The sequence below is a fragment of the Bufo gargarizans genome, chromosome 10 (genome assembly GCF_014858855.1).
Source record: "Bufo gargarizans isolate SCDJY-AF-19 chromosome 10, ASM1485885v1, whole genome shotgun sequence".
NCBI lineage: Eukaryota > Metazoa > Chordata > Amphibia > Anura > Bufonidae > Bufo > Bufo gargarizans.
The window spans coordinates 119,588,913-119,611,870 of record NC_058089.1 but is presented as its reverse complement, the minus strand read 5'-3'; the positions used below and the strand labels follow the sequence as shown (position 1 = coordinate 119,611,870).

Below are 22,958 nucleotides of genomic sequence, written 5' to 3'. Positions count from 1 at the left end.
TGCTCCTCTTTGTGCGTTTTTCACGTAACGCAGGCCCTATAGAAATGAATGGGGTTGCGTGAAAATTGCATGCATCCGCAAGCAAGTGCGGATGCGGTGCGATTTTCACGCATGGGTTCTAGGTGACAGTCTATTCACTGTATTATTTTCCCTTATAACATGGTTATAAGGGAAAATAATAGCATTCTGAATACAGAATGCTTAGTATAATAGTGCTGGAAGGGTTAAAAATAATAAAAAAGTTAACTCACCTTCTCCTCTTGTTCGCGTAGAGGCCGGTCTGTTCTTTAGCTGTGGGCTGAAGGACCTTTGATGACGTCAGATCACATGCTCCATCACCATGGTGATGGACCATGTGATTGGAGCATGTGATCTGACATCACCTCAGGTCATTCAGTCCACAGCTAAAGAACAGACCGGAATCTACGCGAACAAGAGGAGAAGGTGAGTTAACTTTTTTATTATTTTTAACCCCTCCAGCACTATTATACTAAGCATTCTGTATTCAGAATGCTATTATTTTCCCTTATAACCATGTTATAAGGGAAAATAATACAATCTTCAGAACATCAATCCCAAGCCCGAACTTCTGTGAAGAAGTTCGGGTCTGGGTACCAAACATGCGCGATTTTTCTCACGCGAGTGCAAAACGCATGACAATGTTTTGCACTCGCGCTGAAAAATTGCGCATTTTCCCGCAACGCACCCGCCTCTTATCCGGGCAAAAAACATGACGCCCGTGTGAAAGAGGCCTAAAACTTCCAGACTTGATCAGTTACGAAGAGCCATTGTATTTCTGGTCTGTGACGCCCCCTGCGGTCTGTGACGCCCCATTGTTACCGATGAGGTGTCCTGTGCCGCAGGAAAACATCACTTCCTGTTTCCATTTTGGAGATTTTACAGCTTTTTCCATGGAAGAGCGTGAATGCAAATGATCTTTTCCTGCTAGGAACCCCCCCCCCAGAGATGGCTTTGGTAAAATGACCACAGTGTTTAGAGGCGCAGCATGAACTCCCTGCACCGATGACGTGTAGTCATTATTTGACCGCAGTGGTTTTATGTAACTAAACTGATATTTAAACCCTTCAGGACCCGGCCATTTTTCACCTTAAAAGGGGTTGTTTGGGTTCAGAGCTGAACCTGGACATCCCTTCATTTTCACCCCGGCAGCCCACCTGACATGAGCATCGGAGCAGTTCATGTTCAGAGGCATTTTTTGGAGATCCAGTGACGTACCGGTCTCTCCATGGGGCTGCAAGAAAGCCCGGTGATGTCACCGGCACTGGTGGGCGGGCTTTAGCGTTGGCCCTAGCCAGTAAAACGGCTAGGGCAGTGCTAAAGCCCGTCCATCTGCCCGGCAGTGTGTGATTGTAAGCAAAAGAGCCCTTGCCCTACGCGATTTTAGCGCAGGGCAAAAGGAGAGCATCTGAGCATGAACTGCTCTCGTTTTCAAGTCAGGTGGGCTGCCGGGGTGAAATTATGGGTATGTCAGGGTTCAACTCTGAACCCGGACAACTAAGGACCAGGCCATTTTTAGCAAACTGACATGTGTCACTTTATGTGGAAATAACATTAAAACACTTTTACTTATCCAGGCCATTCTGAGATTGTTTTCTCGTCACATATTGTACTTCATGACAGTGGTAAAATTGAGTAAAAAAAATGTGGGAAAATTAGCAAATTTAAATTTCTTTACATTTATAATAGATAGTAATAACTCTGAAAATAGTTATTACTTTACATTCCCCATATGTCTACTTCATGTTTTGGATCATTTTGTGAATGACATTTAATTTTTTGGGGACGTTACAAGGCTTAGAAGTTTAGAAGCAAATCTTCAAATTGTTCAGAAAATTTCCAAAACCCACGTTTTAGTTCAGGTCTGAAGTCACTTTGTGAGGCTTACATAATAGAAACCACCCAAAAATGATCCCATTTTGCAAACTACACCCCTCAAGATATTCAAAACGGATTTTACAAACTTTGTTAACCCTTTAGGTGTTCCACAAGTTTTAATGGAAAATGGAGATGAAATTTCAGAATTTGACTTTTTTTGGCAGATCTTCCATTTTAAGAGAGAAATTTTTTTTCCCCCGCTAACAAAGCAAGGGTTAATAGCCAAACAAAACTCTATTAATGGCCCTGATTCTGTAGTTTACAGCAACACCCCATATGTGATCGTAAACTGCTGTAAGGGCACACGGCAGGGCGCAGAAGGAAAGGAGCGCCGTATGGTTTTTAGAAAGCGGATTTCACTGGGATCATTTTAAATTGCCATGTCACATTTGAGGCCCCCCTGATGCACCCCTAGAGTAGAAACTCCCAAATAATACCCCATTTTGGAAACTACGGGATAAGGTGGCAGTTTTGTTGATACGATTTTAGGGTACATATGATGATGGTTTAATTTCGTACTATTTTAGGGTGCATATGACTGTTTGATCGCTTAGTATTACACTTTTTGTGATGTAAGGGTACTTTCACACTAGCGTTATTCTTTTCCGGCACTGAGTTCCATCCTAGGGGCTCAATACCGGAAAAGAACTGATCAGTTTTATCCTAATGCATTCTGAAAAGAGAGCGATCCGTTCAGGACGTCTTCAGTTCAGTCTTTTTGCCTTTTCAGGACAGAGATAATACCGCAGCATGCTGCGGTTTTATTTCTGTCCAAAATTTCAGAACACTTGCCGGAATGCCGGATCTGGCATTTTTTCCCATTGACATGCATTAATGCCGGATCCGGCCCCGGGTGTTCCAGCAAAACGGATCTGGCATTGCGGAAAATGTGAAAAAAATAAATGCCGGATCAGTTTTTCCGGATGACAGTTTTTCCGGATCCGGCATTTCAATGCATTTGTCATACGGATCAGGATCCTGACAGTTTTTATTTTTATTTTTTACGGTGTTCACCTGAGGGGTTAGGTCATGTGATATTTTTATAGAGCAGGTTGTTATGGATGCGGCGATACCTAATATATCTTTTTATTAATTTTTTTTTAAAAGCATCTTTGAAACAAACTCATGTTTTAGTGACTCCATATTCTGAGAGCCATATTATTTTTTTGGTCTATTCTTAGGGGGGGGGGGGCTCATTTTTTGCGGGATGAGGTGATGGTTAGATTGGTGCTATTTTGGGGGGCATGCGCCTTTTTGATCGCTTGATGTTGCAATTTTAGTGATGTAAGGTGACAAAAATGTGTTTTGTTTTTTAGCACAATATTTTATTTTTTGGACGGTGTTCACCTGAGGGGGTTAGATCATGTGATATTTTTATAGTCTGTTGATACGGACGCAGCGATACCTAATATATCTACTTTTCTTTTTTCCCAATTTTTTACAATTTATTTAGATTTATTTATTTTTTCTACTTTTGTGAAAAGGATTTTTTTTTTTTTTTTTTTTTTTTTTTTTTCACTTTATTTTTTGTCCCACTATGGGACTTCAACATTTCAGCACAATACATTTGTATTGTGCTGTATTAAACTCTTAGGTTTCCGTAGCTGGCAGTCCCGATGCCTGTTCAAGGCATCGGGTCTGCCATAGCAACCATCGGGTCCCCGTCACTGCAGGATGGGGACCCGATGGGGATGTACAAGCTGCCGCAGACCCCATGTATGCTGCAGTGTTTTCACCGATGCTGGCAGATACAGCAGGGGCTCCTTTTTTGTCTTCACAGATCCCTTGTACTAAATGCCTATCCTTGTCCGCAAATGTGAAAAAAGTAGGACATGCATTATTTTTTTGGGTTAATGGAAACACTGACGCGGAACACAAACGGATGAATTATCAGCATTTTTTGGCTGACCCATTGAAATGAATGGGTCGCCATCCTATCCGCAAAAAAAAAAAAAAACGGAACGGAGGCCGAGAAAAACAACGTGTGCATGAGGCCTTAGGATGAGCATTCTCCTCCAAGGTCCTGAACGTGTTAAAGGGGTATCCCGGCTCATAAGGTAATGGTATATTGCTAGGACACGCCTTCGTTTTATGGGACCCTCGCGATCCTGACCTTGCCCTGGCCACCGCCACCCTCTGTACAGTAACCTATGGCTCCTTGTGCCTGCCGTTCCCTGCACAGCCAGGTGACCAGGTATGCGGTGGATGGTCCGCGGGAACGCCAAAACCCCTTCATTCCGTGGATGGGTTGAAGGTTCCAGAAGTCAGACCCCCAAGATTATAAACTGAGGCATATCCTAGTCAGTGAAAACGGATCCGTCCCCCTTGACTTATATTGTGTCAGAACGTTTGGCTCAGTTTCGACAGACTGACGCCAAAACGCTGCAGGCAGCCTCCAAAGCGGAATGGAGACGGAACGGAGCCAAACTGATGCATTCTGAGCGGATCCTTTTCCATTTAGAATGCATTGGGGCAAAACTGATCCGTTTTGGACCGCTTGTGAGAGGAGCCCTGAACGGATCTCGCAAACGGAAAGCCAACACGCGAGTGTGAAAGTAGCCTAATGGATAATACAAACGTATCAGTTCATAACGGATGCAGGCGACATTACATTGGGCCATTATTCTGTTATTTCTACTAGAAGTTTATGAATGAATTGCCAGCAGCTTGCAGTAAAGGTACAGATGGGTGTTACCAGTTGGAGGGGGTGTCCCTGCCAGTCTGACACCAGCAGGACTGATTCAGATACACATGCTACTGGTAACATCCAGCAGTACCTTTACTGCAGACTGCTAGAAATGTATTTGTAAACTTCTAGCAGGAATAATAGAGGAATGCCACAACAGTCCTAAGAATAGATGCTCCCGAATTGGTATTACTTGGGGGGAAAGTAGTTACTAAAACAGACATGTCAGGAGAGCTGACACGTGCCCTTTAGTCATTGTGTAATGAAACATTCTGCAACCTTTTAATGTACAATGTTTAAATTTTTGACCATTTTCAAGATCTCTGCTTGTTGGCAGTGGCTGGACCCACTAACCCTAAGTTCACACCTGAGCGTTTTACAGCGCGTTCAAACGCGCTGTAAAACGCTCAACACATGAAAACCAATGCTTCCCTATGGGAATGGTTCTCACCTGGGCGTTTTACAGCGCGTACGATCGCGCTGTAAAACGCCCGACGCTCAAACAAGTACTTGAGCTTCTTTGGGGCGTTTTGACGCGCGTTTGTGGCTATAGGACACTGCAGTCAATGACACAAACGCGCGTCAAACGCGCGTTTACTATTACAAAAACGCGTTTGGGAAACGCTCAGGTGTGAAAGCAGGGTTAGAGAATGAAGCCCTCCACAGTAGCAGCCACTTTCTGGGTCGTGCAACCATATTACCCGCTGCTTAATCCTGCTTTGGGAATTACCGCAGACGTTTTTAGCTGCTGGATCGAAACTAAAATGCTTCCATTTACAGACAGGGTGCAGAGATCTTAAGCAGGAGCGACTGGGAGCCCCTGTATATTATAAAGCTGCAGAACATTTCATTATATAATATTCAGGGGCAGAAGAAATATGTAAAACCAGTGACACGCCTGCTGAGCTGCAGTACCAGATCCAACCCACAGGCAGGTGTGGCGCCATTTCTGGAAAAGAGTAGCCATTTTTTCGAATTCTGTATTGCCCCTTTAAGGACTTCGGTGGTCGTGCCATGGTCCTAGTCCGCAGGCTGCTACATCTTGCATCTGGTGCAATAACGTGATGTCATCAGGACATTAGGACACGCCCCCTGGCCAGTTTGCTCATTTTGCTGGTTATTGGTGGCTCCTCGGTAACGTTTGCTCCTCCGATGTGTTGATGAGGTTTGTGTCATGTGTGCGCGCCCTCAGCGGTCATGCGTGTTCTCCATATAGCCCAATGGAATAAAGGCAAGTCCAAGGATTTCCTCGCACCGCGAACCCTCCCGCACTCCTCTCCGTCTGCACCGTTTCCTCTCTGCTTTATCTTGACTGATCCAGACTTGCATTCTTCCTTCCCTACGGATATACACAGAAACCCAAACTTTCCAAAACGAAGAAGAATGATCTGCTGCTCTGCTGACACCCCTATTAAAGGGACCGTCGCCCAGTTGGGGCCACATGGTCTATAGCAGATGTGCAGCTATGAGGCTACACCGGGCAGCGGCAGCATTGTCTGCAAGCATGCTGGGAGGAGGGATAACCTTATGGCTGTGCCTTTTTTAGGGTAGATCTGTGAGCTGAGGGGGCACCAAGCCTCTTCATCTCCATTAGGGCTCATTCAGACGGCCGTATGCTGTCCGCAAAAATGCAGATCCGTTTTTTTTTTGCGGACAGTTCAGCAAGTCCGCAAAATGGATTGCATTCAGTTTTTTTGCGGACCCATAGACTTTAATGAGGCCATGTCCTGATTTTCCCTGACAAATATAGGACATGTTTCATTTGTTTTGGTGAGCCATGCAATGGAAGAAAAGGCCCCATGGAAGTGAATGGGGGGCAGCATCTAATCCGCAAAAAAACGGATCCACATTTTTGCTGATAGCATACGGTCGTCTGAATGAGCCCTTATGGTGGGATTTGGTGGTCTCTGTTGGTAGCCCACGGTTGGACATACTTTAAAGCAGACCTGGCCGTCCCCATGTCTGGTTTAGTAAATTCTTGCATTCTTCATGAATTAACCCTTCTGGAGCATCTTTTTCTGCAGCTCTGCCTCTGCGTTGCGCTCTGTTATTCCTCCTGAATATTTGAACTAAACTGACAACTGCTTATTATTCCCTTTTGTCAAAGAGTTGTGTCCCTGCAGAGTCTGATACTGGCAGCACGGACTGGGCAGCGTCAGGGCGGGTAGGCACACTCCTGACTGGTAAGACCATAAATGTCTAGAAGGAATAATAGAGGGCTGGCACAGCACAAATATATATATCAGGACTTCTTTGTCTTTCACTGCTAAACATAAGTATTTGAACACCTGAGAAAATCTGTGTTAATATTTGGTCCAGAAGCCTTTGTTTGCAGTTCCGGAGGTCAGACGTTTCCTGTAGTTCTTGACCAGGTTTGCACACACGGCGGCAGGGGTTTTGGCCCACTCCTCCACACCGATCTCCTCTACGTCTGTCAGGTTTCGGAGATGTCGCTGAGCAACACTGAGTTCCAGCTCCCTCCAAAGATGTTCTATTGGATTTAGGTCTGGAGACTGGCTAGGCCACTCCAGAACCTTGATGTGCTTCTTACGGAGCCGCTCCTTGGTTATCCTGGCTGTGTGCTTCGGGTCGTTGTCATGTTGGAAGACCCAGCCACGACCCATCTTCAATGCTCTGACTGAGGGAAGGAGGTTGTTGCTCAAAATCTCACAATAAATGGCCCCATTCATCCTCTCCTTAATACAGTGCAGTCGTCCTGTCCCCTTCGCAGAAAAGCCCCCCCAAAGCATGATGTTACCCCCCCATGCTTCACAGTAGGGATGGTGTTCTTGGGATGCAACTCATCCTTCTTTTTCCTCCAAACACGACAAGTGAAGTTTAGACCAAAAAGTTCTACTTTGGTCTCATCTGACCACATGACTTTCTCCCCGGCCTCCTCTGGATCATCCAGATGGTCATGGGCAAACTTCAGACTTGAGCAGTGGAACCTTCCGTGCAATGCAGGATTTGAAACCATGACGGTGTAGTGTTCTACAGACAGTGACCTCTGATACTGTGGTCCCAGCTCTCTTCATGTCATTGACCAGCTCCTCCCTTGTAGTTCTGGGCTGGTTCCTCACCTTTCTTATCATCAGTGATACCCCACGAGGTGAGATCTTGCATGGAGCCCCAGTCCAAGGGAGACTGACAGTCGTCATTAGCCTCTTCCATTTTCTAACAATTGCTCCAACAGTTGATTCATTTTCACCAAGCTGCTTGGCAATTGCCCCGTAGCCCTTTCCAGTCTTGTGGAGGTCCACAATTTTGTCTCTGGTGTCTTTTGACAGCTCTTTGGTCTTGCCCATGGTAGTAGTTGGCGTCTGACTGACTGTGGGGTGGACAGAGGTCTTTAAAGAGCTCAGACAGGTGCTACTAAGTTAGATTAATGAGTGGAGTAGAGGTGGACTTTTTATAGACACAGTAACGGGTATTTGAAAGCCAGAATTCTTGCTGTTTCTCAGGTGTTCAAATATCTCTGTTCAGCCGTGCAAGACAAAGAAATTCTTTAAGAAATCATACAATGTGATTTCCTTATTTTTTTTATTTTTTTTTTATATTATTTTTGGGAATGCACCTACAATGTGAATTTCAGACCCCTCCATGATTTCTAAGTGGGAGAACTTGCAAAATCGCAGCGTGTTCAAATACTTCTGTTCCTCACTGTATATATACACACGAGTGTGAAATATCAGGAGAGAGGACAGTATGTAGGGGCGTCTCAAATCCCTCAGCGGTGGAGGTCGGGGGAGATGAGGATCGAGCAGTTGGATTTCAGCATGCCCCATCCTTTTTCTTCTGAGGGATGTTGGGCTATGACGGAGGTGTCTGGTGGCGGATTTCTCCCTTCTGCCCATCGCATTTGCCTGCTCGGCCGAGCGTGCCTGTGGATGGTGCAAGTATGGCCCGGGCTGTGTAGAAGCATTGATTGATGTGTCTTGATGATTTTCTGGGGAGGGTGACCACCATATCGCACAGAGCTGTGGTCACCGTGCAGCCACTTGGCCCTCCTCCCCGCGTGTAGTCCTGCAGAAAGTGTATGGGACGGAGGTGGGTTACGATATAGGGAGCCCTTTTCTTTGCAGAGTCCCTTCCAGCGCACACAGTGATGTCGCTCTCTGTGCTTTCCCTTCATTCATATGTTTTTATACAAAAGACAATATAAAATATAATAATGCGACGCACAGGATGAGCCTGAGATCAAAAGAGGTGCTCACAGTAGAATAGATTGGGTGAATCTATTCAGTAAAGTAGCAGTATAGACCAAAAGTACACTGGGCACTCTCGGATATTGCGACCAATAGTGAATTTATTATATATAATACTGTGCGCTGCCCTATAGTAAAGGGTACTAGGCACAATTAAAAATTGCAAGAAAAGTCGAGGACATACACAATCATCACAATAAAATCGATAAATATTCGATAAAAAATCGTTAAATAAAATGCCTATTATTTTCGGACTATATCAGCATTCATAGGTGTAAAATATATAACATTCAAATCGAAATGATCGATAGTATTCGATCCGAACTTGGAATATGCAGATAAAAGTCTAAGTCCCATATGAATCACTTGGAACTCAAATACAGCTTCTGTTAAGCTATTAGCCCAAAGATTGTCCTAGCGGCGTCCCGCTAGACTGGATTCTCGGCGGCGTCCCGCTAGACTGGATTCTCGGCGGCGTCCCGCTAGACTGGATTCTCGGCGGCGTCCCGCTGAAACACTAAGCTGTGTGTTCCCAACACACATAAGCCGGCATACAAAAATCGAACAGTCTTACCATTCGATGAAACAAATGCCCATACGTTGGTCTTTCGATGCAGTCGACCGTAGTCTTACGAGTTGTACGAATTTCTTCCGTCTAGATCCCCACGCCGGCGGCTTGTTTGCACGTGGACTTTGATAGTTTTGCACGATCTTTACTTCGACAAGCTTTAGATCACCTACTGCGCAGCAGACGGTATACGAAGGGCAATAATTTCTTATATTAATGTTCCATTACACTTAGCAAATGATCCTTTGGGGGTTTTGAATCAGACGCGTTTCGGAGTATTAAATAACCCCTTCCTCAGTGGTTGCTAGGAGGCCTCCACCATTTGCTACGATATTCATCCCGACAATAAAGAAATGCATGTCTGGATGGGAAAATATGTTGAATATCAGAAAGTATGGGCCATATGGTATATTATAGTTCCAATAGACCTTAAGTCATAGTAGGTCAAGGTAGATTTCTCCATTATTCTTCTTTTTCTTTTCTTTTTAAACGCATCATTACCGCATTGGTGACCGGATGCGTTTTTTTTGACCAATTAATAGTACCACTAGGATTGTACAACTGTATGGTGGGTTTTTAATTTTTAACATTGCCAGGACATCATTTGGGAGTTTTTAATGACTATAAAAATAATTTTTTATTATTCTATTTTATGTTTGAATTTTGTATACCTATTATCTAAAGTTATACCTATTCTCTAAAGTTATACCTATTATCTAAAGTTGACAATATTGTGCTCCTATAGCAGCCTCGATTTTATATTCGATTATGGTTGGTTCAAAGAACAAGAGGCTCCGGACCAGATTTTGTATGACATCATATCCCCTATAAAAGAGGGGCATTCTGGGGGGGACTAGCAACCACTGAGGAAGGGGTTATTTAATACCCCGAAACGCGTCTGGTTCAAACCCCCCCCCAAAGGATCATCGAATATTTATCGATTTTATTGTGATGATTGTGTACGTCCTCGACACTTCTTGCTTTTTTTTTTTATTTGTGCCTAGTACCCTTTACTATAGGGCAGCGCACAGTATTATATATATATATAATAAATTCAATATTGGTTGCAATATCAGAGAGTGCCCAGTGTACTTTTTGTCATATGTTTTTATGCTGCTTGTACAAGACGTGACGTTGCGGTGTTTGACAAGCCAGGCATTGCCGGCGCTAAAGCAGACGTCAGGGACCAAAATAGATGTTTTATTTCCTCCCCATGTGAAGCCAGCTGTGTTGGAAGGGACGCTGACGCGGAGAAGTGGCTTTGTCTGCACGCGTCAGGAGGGAAAATACTCCTCGCAGTTACTGATCCCAAGACCTTCATGTTCTCTACCCCCCCCCCCCCCCCCCCTCGCTTTCTTACTTTCTGGACCCGCTGCTCCTCCAGAGGTTCGGGATCTTTCAGCAGTTCTTAGAGAGAAGCCGTAAGCAGGGTGAACGGTCGCTGTGCTTCCCTCCTCTTGGTTATATCCGTTTCTGAGAAAGCTGGGTGACTACCAATAAGTGTGCGGTCATATTGCATATTCCCTCTAAGCCAGGCATCTTCAAGCTGCGGCCCTCCAGCTGTTGTAGAACTACAACTCCCACAATGCCCTGCTGTAGGCTGTTCGGGCATGCTGGGAGTTGTAGTTTTGCAACAGCTGGAGGGCCACAGTTTGAGGAAGCCTGCTCTAAGCCTTTGTAGTTAGTGGGACAGACAGAGACTTGGGCGCCGAGCCCTAATGGCTCTAAATCGGCCGGATGTGCGGGGCCACATTGCATCCAGCCGCATGTCTGGCGCGGTGAAGGTTGATGTCCACAATGCGTACCTGTTTATTACTCCACCGTTCTGGTGCTGGAGCCAGTAATTGGCCTCAGAGATATATGGCACACAGTGGTTGGCTGTAGCGCTCACGGGGGTATACAGGCACATCACCGCGGCAGCCACGTGAATGCGCGAGTAAGGCTACATTCACACGACTGTATTTTGGGTCTGCATCTGATGCACTTCTTTTTTTTTTTTTTTTTTTTCCGGATCGCACACAAACGCATTCATTTCTACGAGTTCGTAAAAAATTTGGACAGCAATCGGATGTCCTCCGTGTAGACATTCCACAAACCCTAAAACATCCATTTTTTGCGGACAAGTATGGGCATTTCTAGAATAGGGCAAAATGGAGGATGCACACGGACGGTATCCGTATTTTTCAGACGGTAAAACGGATACGGTTGTGGGAGTGTAGCCTAGTGCTGCTTATATTTTATCACATCTTCCTCCCTTTTTGTACCCAGCGCTGACTATCCCTTTTAATGTCTGTGTTCTTTGTGGTCTAGGGCAGTGAAGGGGTCAGAGCCAGCATCGCTGTTGGGCTTTTTGTCCGTAAATATGTTTGTGTCAGTATCTTGGGGCAGAACAATTGTTAATGTCGGTATACCTGCAGGTTAATATGTCCGTTCTCCGTGAACACTCCGAGAATGCCTGTCGTCTGCTTTCCTAACCCGTTTTCTCCTCTTCTCCTCCGCAGGTGCTCGGTCGCTGCTTCTTGACTGTGATGCAGGTTCATTTTCAGTTCTTGTCCCAGGCGTTGCAGAAAGTGCAGCCGTTTGCCGAAGCGATAGCACACGAGCGCAAGAACGCTCCCGGATCCGGTGACCTGAGCCCCACAAGAGAGCTGGGCGACGCTGTGAGGACTTGGCGAGGAGCTACCGAGGTGAGGACCCAGTAACCTTCCTCTCGGCAGTCCCCGAACAACGTATTTCCCATTAGACGGCAATAGTAAGACGCGAGGACTGAGGCCGCCGTCATACTTGCCTCTTACGGTGTTCTGTATAATGCAGTCTGGGGCTGCGCAGGGATCTTGCTCGTCGTCCCCGGACTGTCAGCAGATGATTTAAAGGGCTAGAACCCGACATTGGAGATACTACAATGCATCAGTGGAAAATGTGACCGGCCGAGGTGGTGCAGGACATGGGAAGCATCCGCTTGGCTTTATCTCCAGGCCTTTTGTCTTTAGTCCTTTGAAGATAAACTGAATAAACAGAGCTGAGTCCCTGCGTAGGGCTTGTCCCCATCAGCCTGTCATCACTGCGGCATTAGGGACACCGTGGCGTAGGAGGCAGAGAGCAGCGGCATTTAAAGGGGTTGTCTGACAACAGCTTTCAATTTTAAGTTATATGCCAAGTGGGAGACTGACCCTTCAACCCTCACCTTTACCCAGCTGAGCGCTTGAGGACCACTCTGCGCCGGTGAGGTGCCACGTGTCATGGCAGTAGTATTCTCCTGACTACCAGCTCATTCAAAACAGCCATCAGACAACCCCTTTAAGTCTTGCCACCCCTGGTTGCCTTGTCTCTGCCCTAGTTCATTGAGAACTCCATGTTGAACTTGACTGTAAGCATAGTACCCCTGCACCCGCTACCCATGGCGATCGGCAGGGCTCCAGCCCCTGGACCGCTACCGATCCTGAGAAAGAAGGGGTTGCAGAGCTGATTTAGTGCGGCATCCCCTTTCACTATGTTCCCACCCGCTATACATGGAACTGCAGCACTGCTCCATTTTTCCCAAGTTGGCGAGATGTTAAATGTATTGAAGAGCGTATAGGCACGGCTTAAACCCCCCGCAGTGCCAGCCCTGCCACTCCGATACTCTCTGCCCGTCTGTGTCTACTTGCCGGCAGCAGTGGTGTGACCACTGCAGTGCCATGCTGTATACCAGTGAGGCCAGTGGCTGCAGCAGTCACTTGGGGTATACGGCTACATCACCGATACTGCAGTTTAACCCCCTAAATGCAGCTTGTTAGTGGAATGCAGAGGTTTCTGGAGAGGATCTGCAGTCCCGCTATAAGGAGGTGGCCGCCTTCAGCCCGGGCCCCTCCAGTGGTGTTTATACTGTGGTCCTCTATTACATCATTACGTTAAGTGCCATGCTGTAAAAGTGACACCGGACCTTAGTGTCGCAGAACAAGACGCAGGCCGGGGCTGCAGACGCTGGGGAGATACCAGGCAGATGACCCGATCCGGTGTCAGGAGGCGGCTGGTTCCCCTTGTTCTGGTCTGTGCGGACCTTTGTGCATTGTTTGCAGGGGGGGAAGTATCGGTCCACGCGCTGACCTTTTTTTTAATTGGAGCATTTGTGTTGTGTGGGAGAGCGTGGCGGTGCCAGCGCGGGCGATCTCGGGCTGCTCACAATAATGCGGCTCTTGTCTTCTCGCGCTGCTTTATTTTTAGAATCCGTATGGACGGGGAACTCCGATTCATGCATAGGGCCGAGGAATGTGGAGCTGGAAGCCGTGCAATACTATGATTATTACTGAAGGCTGCTTTCTATCCCCACTTCCCGTAATCTCCTGTGTGGATATTCTGTTTCTGTGCGGCTGCTGACAACCATATATATTTTGCGGCCAGCCAACCGCCGATCCGCAAAACCAGATACTGGCCTTGTGCATCCTGCACGTTTCTCGGTCCCTATCTGAGAAATGTCTGTCCTTGTCTGCAAAACGTCGAAGAATAGGACATCTGCAATAATTTAGGGAACGGCCACATGGATGTGGACAGCTGATGGATGCATTTTCGCAGCACCGTAGAAGTGAATGGCTTCGCATGGGAACCGCCAAAAATGCAAATTGGGCGCGGAAAAAAAATATGGCCGTGTGCATGAAACCTAAGATTTATAACCTCCACTTTCCATCATCCATGACTTGTAATTCCCTAAGTACAGATGTTCCCTATGATTTCCAGAAATAGCTCTATACCAGGGGTAGGCAACCTCCGGCACCCCAGCTGTTGTGAAACTACAACTCCCAGCATGCATACTTTCTGAGAACTCTCACAGAGATGAATGGAGCATGCTGGGAATTGTGGTTTCATAATGGCTGGAGCACTGAAGGTTGCCGACCCCTGCACTAGACCATCGCTCTGGATTCCAACCCCCAGCATACGGTGGAGAGTCGCAGGTGCAGTCTAATGCACTGCATAGGAAAACAGACCTACAGCCGAACGGCCACATTGGTTGCGTTTAGTGATTTTTCTGGTGGAGAGTCGTAAGGTGTGATTATCTGTGCGGTGCCTGGGGACGCCAGTGATGTAACGTGGCAGCCCTCTGAGTAATAGGATTATTCTGGGAATAATCTTTCATACACATATAATCTCGTGCACGGCTTGGGTTACACAGCTGAGACTTTACTCTAGAAGCTCTTGGAAGGTGCCGCGGAGTCTGATGGTTCGTCCATACGGGGCGTAATTTGCTACGGATTCATTGCAAAGGGTGAAATCCACAGCAAAAATGACATACTGCATCGTTAAAAATCTGCGCCCTAAATAAATTTACACAGCATTAATTTACGTCTGCCGCAGAGGCTAATATGCAGCGTTTTGGCCCCGCTAGATTTGTAGGAATTTCCGTTGCTGAAAATCGTTTCCAGTCATCTTAGGCCTCATGCAGACGACCATTGTGTGTTTTGCGGTCCGCAAATCGCGGATGGCGTCCGCGTGCGTTCCGCAATTTGCGGAAACGGCTTGGACAGCCATTGAAATAACTGCCTATTCTTGTCCGCCAAACGCGGACAAGAATAGGACAGGTTATATTTTTTTTGCGGACCACGGAACGGCGCAACGGATGCGGACAGCACACTGAGTGCTATCCGCATCTTTTGTGGCCTCATTGCAGTGAATGGGTCTGCATCCGAGTCACCAAAACAACGGCCGTGTGCATGAGGCCTTAAGCACATGATTTTCTGCAAGACTCTAGAACAGGCATGCTCATCCTGCGGCCCTCCAGCTGTTTCAAAACTACAACTCCCATCATTCCCTGACAGCCTACAGAAGGGCATGGTGGGAGTTGTAGTTTTACAGCAGCTGGAGGGCCGCAGGTTGAGCATGCCTGCTATAGAAAGTAGCCTGCGCTCTCTACTGCCACCTATAGATATCTACCCTGTACGTCCGTTTCCAACCCACCACAGAAAATAAGTTCGGAATCCCCTCCCCCACTCCTAAATGATTGGGAGAGATTTATCAAGACGGGCGCTCCCTGCTGCGGTCGCGATTTACCCTGCACTGTTGGAAGATGCACCATTTTATGACGAGGCGCTGGCCTCATTGTAAATTAGGTGCATCCTCCTGCAGTCCGTGCACTTAAAGGTCTGAGCTGCCCTAGATTTCTGGCTTCATTTGAACCAGAAAAACTGTCCGTCCTGCGGGCGAGCCATCTTACGAACTATCCCACCAGCAACGTTATAGACTGAACTGGCCAGTCAAGGTGTATATTCACACGTGGCTCGTACGCTGCGGGTTTTCCTCTGCAGCCACGCATTTTAGTTCCCCGCAAAACGGGTGAGGTTTGAGCAAATCTCATCCACACGCTGCGGGGAAACATCGTCTGCATCAACTGACCCGTGGAGTGGATTTTAAATCTGGAGCATATCGATATATGATATGATGCCGGTTTTTACAGCAGGAAAATTTAAGTTTTTTTAAAATTGCAATTCCAGTTCGTCGTCGTCCTGTATCAGCTGCTTAGAATAACGTGGAAGCCGTATGCAGTCAGTGGGGAGGAGACGTCTCGCCGGAGCGTACAGGAATGTGGTCGCCCTATGAGCCTGAAATCCGATCAGATCCCCTCCGTTGTCCTGCTGTGTTATTGGGATCGCTCCTATCTCTAGACGGCACGAGTCCAACACTAACATTAGAGGGTCGGCCCCATCACGCTATTTATTGTGTGGTGTTCACATGATTAAAAAGGCATCAGTATTTTAGCTAAAAAAAAAAAAGGGGGGGGGGGGGTCGTCTAGATTAGAAAACCCCATTAGAGACTATTGAGGGGATGTCCCGTGTTCAGGATCTGCGTCTCTCGCTCTGGAGGACCTGTCCTGCGTTACACAGATGTTCCATTAATATGAATGGTCGCTGTGTAATGCTTCGTTTCCCCTGCGGTGGCGCTGCAGGAAATTTGCTCACTTACTACCACAGATTACCGCTGATTGTTGGAGGTCCTAGCAGCAGGACACTTTGCGACCAACTTATTGTCAAGGGACCGGTCTGAATCGGAGAGAAGCTTACAATCGATAGTGTGCACAGTAAAGGGGTTTTGCCATAACGCTAGGATATGCCCCCATTGTCTGATGGATGCAGGACCTGCATCTACAAGGAGAACAGAGCGGGTAAATGAATGGAGGGCGTACTGCGCATGCGCAGCCGCCCTCCATTCATTTCAGTGGGGCTGCCGAAAATAGCTGAACGCTGGCTCAGGCTATTTACAGCGGCCCCATATAAATGAATAGGAGCAGGGGCTGTGCGTGCGCGGTGCGCTCCCGTTCACTTGTATGGGAGCAGCGCCCGGTGGACGGACAGCCACAGCTCTCCCTGCTCCGTTCTCTTTGTAGGTGCAGGTCCTTCACCTATCAGACAATGGGGGCATATCCTAGCGATATGCCCCCCATTGTATGTGATGGGAATACCCCTTTAAGGCCATTGCACCAATATTAGGACACAATACAAAATGCGGGCACGTGTTACCCGTGGGCGGATTCAAACCCAAGATCTGATCTAAATTTCTGTGCAGATTAAATGCAGTTTGCAGTTCCCTGTTGATTCTTACGGGATGACGGACAGGAAGCCCTGGACAATGGGCCCCGCTGCAGCGACGTCATCTGTTTACTTCTAGGACATGTGAATGGGCTGCAAGTTTCAGGGTTGTCTTGCCAGACACTTATCTCATGCCTGGGGGGGGGGCTGCCTTCCTCCTCCTCCTCCTCCTCCTCCTCCTCCGCACCTGATCCCGTGTGATCCCTTCTCCCACAGCTAATAACCTGCAATAACACTTGTCAGAGCAGCTATGTGTAAGGACTCTGAACCTGGGATATGCAGAGTCGTAATCTGCAAAAACTAGGTCAGCTCAAGGCAGTGTAGAGCAGCCGTCTACCACCAGTCCCAGCAGAGGATGCTGGGAGTTGTACTTTCCCAGCCATTGTTCAGCCATAGATTGCATCCCTATCCCAGATCATTCAGAGCGACCTTTCAGGTGACTCTGCCCCGCGCTTCACATCCGTATTATACTTGGAAATGAATATTCTCCCCGGTCCGTGTGACTTAAATATTTACTGCAGCGCCAAACTATGTAAATCACAGCCTCGCTCCGTATAAACCCGCGTCGGTGGCGCTGTATGATTTTTTTATTTTATTTTTTTCACTGCAAATTTCACTCCTTTCAATATGAGGCCTGAAGTCCGCAGCCACGTCACCGATGAGGCCGGTCATTAGCTGCAGCGGCGCACGTGACCCTGTCCACCTGGAAGTTTGCGGAGCGGCGCAGGGCAGGCGAGGGATTTTTATGTTTTGTTTTGCAGCAGGCTCGGCTTGAAATGTGAAAAAATGCTACTTCCTTGGGGCATGTCCCTGCATTGTGCGCGAGCTCACCCTTACTGAGGGTCTCCTAACCGTCCTTAAAGGAGCACTCCAGAATAAACTGATCCTGGATGGGCTTGACGGGTGCTTGACTCTGTCTTTGAATCCCTGTGTCATTACCCCTCAGGCCTAACACAGCGCACGTTACCCGAAGCGTCCCTAGCTCTGCCGCTGCGGTGCGTACTGCCGTGGGCTGCAGAATAGAGGCAGCCGATATAGGCCAGCACCAACCCCTATGTTGGACAAAGAGGCTCATTGTAGCGCAGTCACATGACACCCCCCCCCCCCCCCCCCAAACGACCTGTAAATACTGTATAAGGAGGTGATTTCATGTTGGGACGAGACTTTCTTTCCACAGAGGCGTCTTCTACGCGGCGGTGTATGTCACTGTATGCCTGTAGGCATCTGCTGTGAATCCGTTCTTGTGCACAGACGTCCTCATAAGCTTCTCGTAGGCTTGTGCTTGTACATTCTGAGTGAGAACAGATGCAGTGTAGAGCATGAAGGAGTGACTGGTGGGAATCCCGCACCTCTGATGAAACCAGAGGCAGATTTCAAACCCCTTTGCATTAGTCAGGAAATGTTTGTGTCCAGTATGGGGGGCACTCATGCCTTCAGTGTCATGACAGAGCAGTGACCCTTTATATTACAGTATTTTAAAGGGGTCCTCAGTTGGTTCTGGACTGTGAACCTATGAAATATTGAAGCCAAATTCTGGGATCTAAAGATGCTACCGTGTTACTTGAGGGGTTCTTGAGTAATATCGGAGCTTATGGACACCTGCCGGGATATGTGATCTGCGCAGGCGATAAGATCCGCGTTGCAGTAACATGTGGTTTCTGCTGACTTTACAGGCCACAAGCCGCTTGCGCGAGAGAGGTTGTGACGGGTCCCTGGCCGGGCTAGAAGTTCAGCAGCTTTTCTGCTCCCAAAGCTTGGCCATCCCAGATCATCACCTCAAGGAACTTAACCTGAAGATCGACAGTACCTTACAGGTAAGACCTCCTCTGGGGACAGACATACCTTGTGGTTGGTCCTCCATGAATATATGGAACCCTGAACCCCTCCGTCATCTCCTCTAATTGTATTATGTTGCAGGCCTACAGGATGGCGCTGGAAAGTCTGGGTCACTGTGAATATGCAATGAAGGCCGGCTTCCACCTCAATCCCAAGGCCATCGAAGAATGTCTGAAGGTAACGGCTCGTGTTCGCTTACAGCATCGTTGTGTTAAGCAGACTTAGATTTTAGTAGGCAGTGGGCACTGTAGCGTCTCGTATGAAGACCACCCTGTCCTTATGACCTATGAGGGCACAGGGACGTCAAAAGCCCTCCGCTCGGGACCCTGCCATAGGAGCCAGAAAGAAGAGCAGCTCCCTGAGAGTAACTTCCATTCTGGCGGACTAGAGCCATCCTTGTATTAAATGGGCACCCATTACATTTATAGCTGCTGGCCGGGTCTGAGATGGGTGAGGCAACCCCTTCCGTTAGTTTCTAGGGGGGGTGATTTAGGAAAATACAGACTGCCATAAAGAATGTACCGGTATGCCTCTGATGTATATCAGGTGATTGCTGTAGACCGCTGGTTATCCTGGTCTACAAAGTTTTTTTTTTTTTTTTTTTTTTTTTTTTTTTATTTTTTTTTTACTTACCCTCTAGGTGGGTTGGGGTCTGAGCTCTGGGAACCTCAGCGATCATTAAAGTCTGTTCCAAGTCTATGGCACTGTAGGAAATAGCCGAGCGCTGTTCGACAGCACCATAGACTTCGATTGCTTGACCCGTACACCATTGAAAGGCCTCCTAGCGGCCGCCATGATGTTGGGGAAAACGAGGGGCCTGGGGGTCCCAGCAGTCAAAACCCCTTTTAATATAGCTTTCATCACCTATTTAGTGAAAAATGCTGTAGGCTGGAATACCCCTTTAAAGGGAGTCTGCCACCTAATCTGAGCCTTTTAGACTGCTCAGATCAGGGTATAGACTCCTTTGCCCTCATTACAATGGTACCTTTATTCTGTCCTTCGCCAGGATCTTACTGCGTTACTGCAGCAAGTGCCCAGGAAACCACACCTCTTTCACCCCTCTGGCCCGCCCTTGTTTCCTATTATTACCTCCTCCTCTCCATCCAAGATCTTGCGCCTGCGCCGCTCCACACTCCTCTTGCACCTGCGCACTGCGGTGCCCATTATGGGCAGAGAAACAGGTAGTTGTGGGGCGCAGGCGCGAGGTGCATTATGCAGTCCTCCAGTAAAGCATTGGGCTGTGTGTAATATGGACGTGTTGCGTTTTCCAGGCGGACGCTGCACCTCTGACGTACGGCTGCGTGTTAGCTTGCGGCTTTCCGCTACGATGCACCCAAATTTTGCCCGATACATGGGACACCCTCCTTATGTTATAGACAAGGCTCCTGACTAGAAATTCCCTCTGCAGACGTTGGCCGACTCACCTGAGAGAATTGTCCTTTTTGTTCCATCAGGGCTGCTGTAGTGATGCGGAGGCACAACAGTCGGGGAGGAGACAGACGCCACCTCAGCCCATCCAGTGCGAGCTCCCGACCGTTCCGGTGCAGATCGGCTCCCACTTCCTTAAAGGAACGTCCTTTAACGAGTCATCAACTGATAACCTAAAGCTGAAAACGGTAACTTTTCTGATTTGCGCCTATAGTTACAGGTTTGTGCCGCAGATTCCGAGCTTTATACTGAATCTCTGCTCTTCTTTTTTTTTTTTTTAGCATGCGATGCTGCAGCTGATCAAAGAAGTCGATACACACAACGGCATGACTGACAGGGATGAAACCGCCGTGACTGAAATTCTCAATCAAGTGTGTCCTTCCACATGGCGGGGGGCATGTAAAACTGCAGTGCAGTTGCTTTTCGGCCAGGCTGGTCTGGTAAGTCTGTGTTTGTAATTTACACATCCCTATAATAGTCATGTGTCGCTCCCTCCTAGAGGGGTCGATACATTGGGATAACGTATGACCGCATTATCAGACTACAGGGCTTGTTTGTAGTCTGTAACCATGGAGACCTGGATAATGGCTATATACACAAAATGAAAGGTTTGTTTGTTTGTCTTTTTGCTCAGTTGCTTCACTTAGATGCTTAGGTGAAATATAGAATTGCCTGCAAAAATAAAGGGTCCTGAGGAGCTCTAAGGGCAGCGCTTATTTATACCCAGTGGTTTGATTTACAGATCTAGAAGGAGCCGTACTATTGGCACCTGTATCATTCCCACTCTCGGGGAGTCTCGGGATCAGCCCATGTCACTACGGTCTCCAGTCACACCCTGCACAACGAGTTGTCACTTGCTGCCTTGATGATGGGAGACATGTCTGCAGCCCACACAGCTGTATTCGGCATTGAACGTGTGGACTGATTTACCCCCAGAGTAAAGATGAGACGGCAATCTTTTATTTACTCGCGGTATAAAGCGGAGGTATTTTGGCAGCGACCCTCCTCTGATCTCATGAGACTTTGTGTACAAGTGACAAAGCTGCACCTGTCACATTATAGTCCTCCCTCGCATGGGCAGGAAGCCTCCTCGCATCCCCCACCAGGCTGGGTGTGAGAAACAAGCATTTGGCTGCGATTATGCAGTTGTCACTGACAGTCGTAGAGCTTTCGGTAACTTTTAACCCTCTCGCACACATTCCCTGCACCCGCACCCCCTCCTACCTTTTTGGCTGTTGGCCAGAATTTTCCTATTAACATTTCTAAACTCCCTGCGGACGGACGAGCTTCCAAAAGACTAGGAAGACTACAAGATGGCCAAAGTTATCAGAATGGACAGACCTAGTACTTCTCACAGCTGAAGGGTTGCTACCATTGTATCCACTCTTGGAAATTCTCTTCCCTTAAAAAGTTTGCAGTCCAGATTCGCATCTCGTTGGAGGAGGTATGGGTCAGAAGTGTTGCCGTACAGTGCCATACGTTGTTCATGGGCCACAATGTGCGGGGTGCGGGGGGGGGAGTGTACTATGCAGTAAATTTTTATTTATTTTTTATTTGGTTTTGGCCCAATTTTATAGGACAGATGAGCGAATATGTTCTTTATACAGGTCAATGGAACGTATAAATAAGCTTATATAGTCAGTCATTACAGCGCAGCGTATAGGTGGATAAGGGATAATTCCTGCTTGCAGTTGCAACATCGATCACGTCTGACGTGTTGGGAAGGACTGAGTAATGACTCGATTGACCAAGCGAAGCCGTGTCTAATGCTGCCAAATATGAATTACTGAGATATGTAGCTGATATTGATCTATCTGGAATTTTTTGTCCCCCTCCCCCACAACTAGGTGGTCGTTGACACAGCACAGATTGAGAATAAGGAAGCCTACGCACCGCAGATCAGTCTGGAGGGCTCGAGGGTCATCGTGCAAGTTCCATCCACTTGGTAATTGATCTTTTGCTCAATTTTGCTAAAACTGCACCACATTGGGTGATCTGTTACAGGGGGATTCTTAAGACTAGTTTTAGACTGGCCTTACACCTTGGGGTACTTTCACACTTGCGTTATTCTTTTCCGGCATTTAGTTCCATTCTAGGGGCTCAGTACCGGAAAAGAACTGATCGGTTTTATCCTAATGCATTCTGAATGGAGAGCGATCCGTTCATGGTGCATCAGGATGTCTTCAGTTCAGTCTTTTTGACTTTTCAGGACGGAGATAATACGGCAGCATGCTACGGTATAATCTCCGTCCAAAATTCTGGAACACTTGCAGCATTTTTCCCTATTGACATGCATTAATGCCGGATCTGGCCCCGAGTGTTCCGGCAAAACGGATCCAGCATTGCGGTTTGCGCATGCCCAGAGTGCAAAAAAGGTGAAAAAATAAATGCCTGATGTGTTTTTCCGGATGACACCAGAGAGACTGATCCGGCATTTCAATGCATTTGTCATACGGATCAGAATCCTGATCCTTGTGACAAATGCCATCAGTTTGCATCCGTTTTGACGGATCCGGAATCCTCTGCTGCAAGTGTGAAAGTACCCTTAAATAACTCATCTGAATGGCTGTCTATCCCGACCACCCCATACACATGCGTGCAATAGTGTTCATCTGCGCTTTATGAAGCGAGAGGAGCAACCTGCTGCCAGACTCTTGGCAACAATAGTATAAATATGGGGCGCACAGAAAATTATATATTTTTTTATATTTTTAAAGGTAATTTTATTTAGTGATTTATTTTTATTTTTTTTAAAAATAAGAGGTTCATGATCCAGTTTATAGGA

General features: G+C 47.3%; 1 protein-coding gene across 1 annotated transcript in view; it reads left to right on the top strand.

Moving 5' to 3' along the window:
• The window catches only part of GARRE1 (granule associated Rac and RHOG effector 1), a 62,147-nt gene that overhangs the window by 24,745 nt on the left and 14,444 nt on the right, over positions 1-22,958 (top strand). The window contains exons 3-8 of the mRNA XM_044269934.1: positions 11,857-12,042; positions 18,583-18,723; positions 18,827-18,922; positions 20,200-20,361; positions 20,455-20,613; positions 22,021-22,118. Of these exons, the coding sequence (XP_044125869.1) occupies positions 11,857-12,042; positions 18,583-18,723; positions 18,827-18,922; positions 20,200-20,361; positions 20,455-20,613; positions 22,021-22,118 (842 nt within the window). The remainder of the gene's footprint in view (positions 1-11,856; positions 12,043-18,582; positions 18,724-18,826; positions 18,923-20,199; positions 20,362-20,454; positions 20,614-22,020; positions 22,119-22,958) is intronic.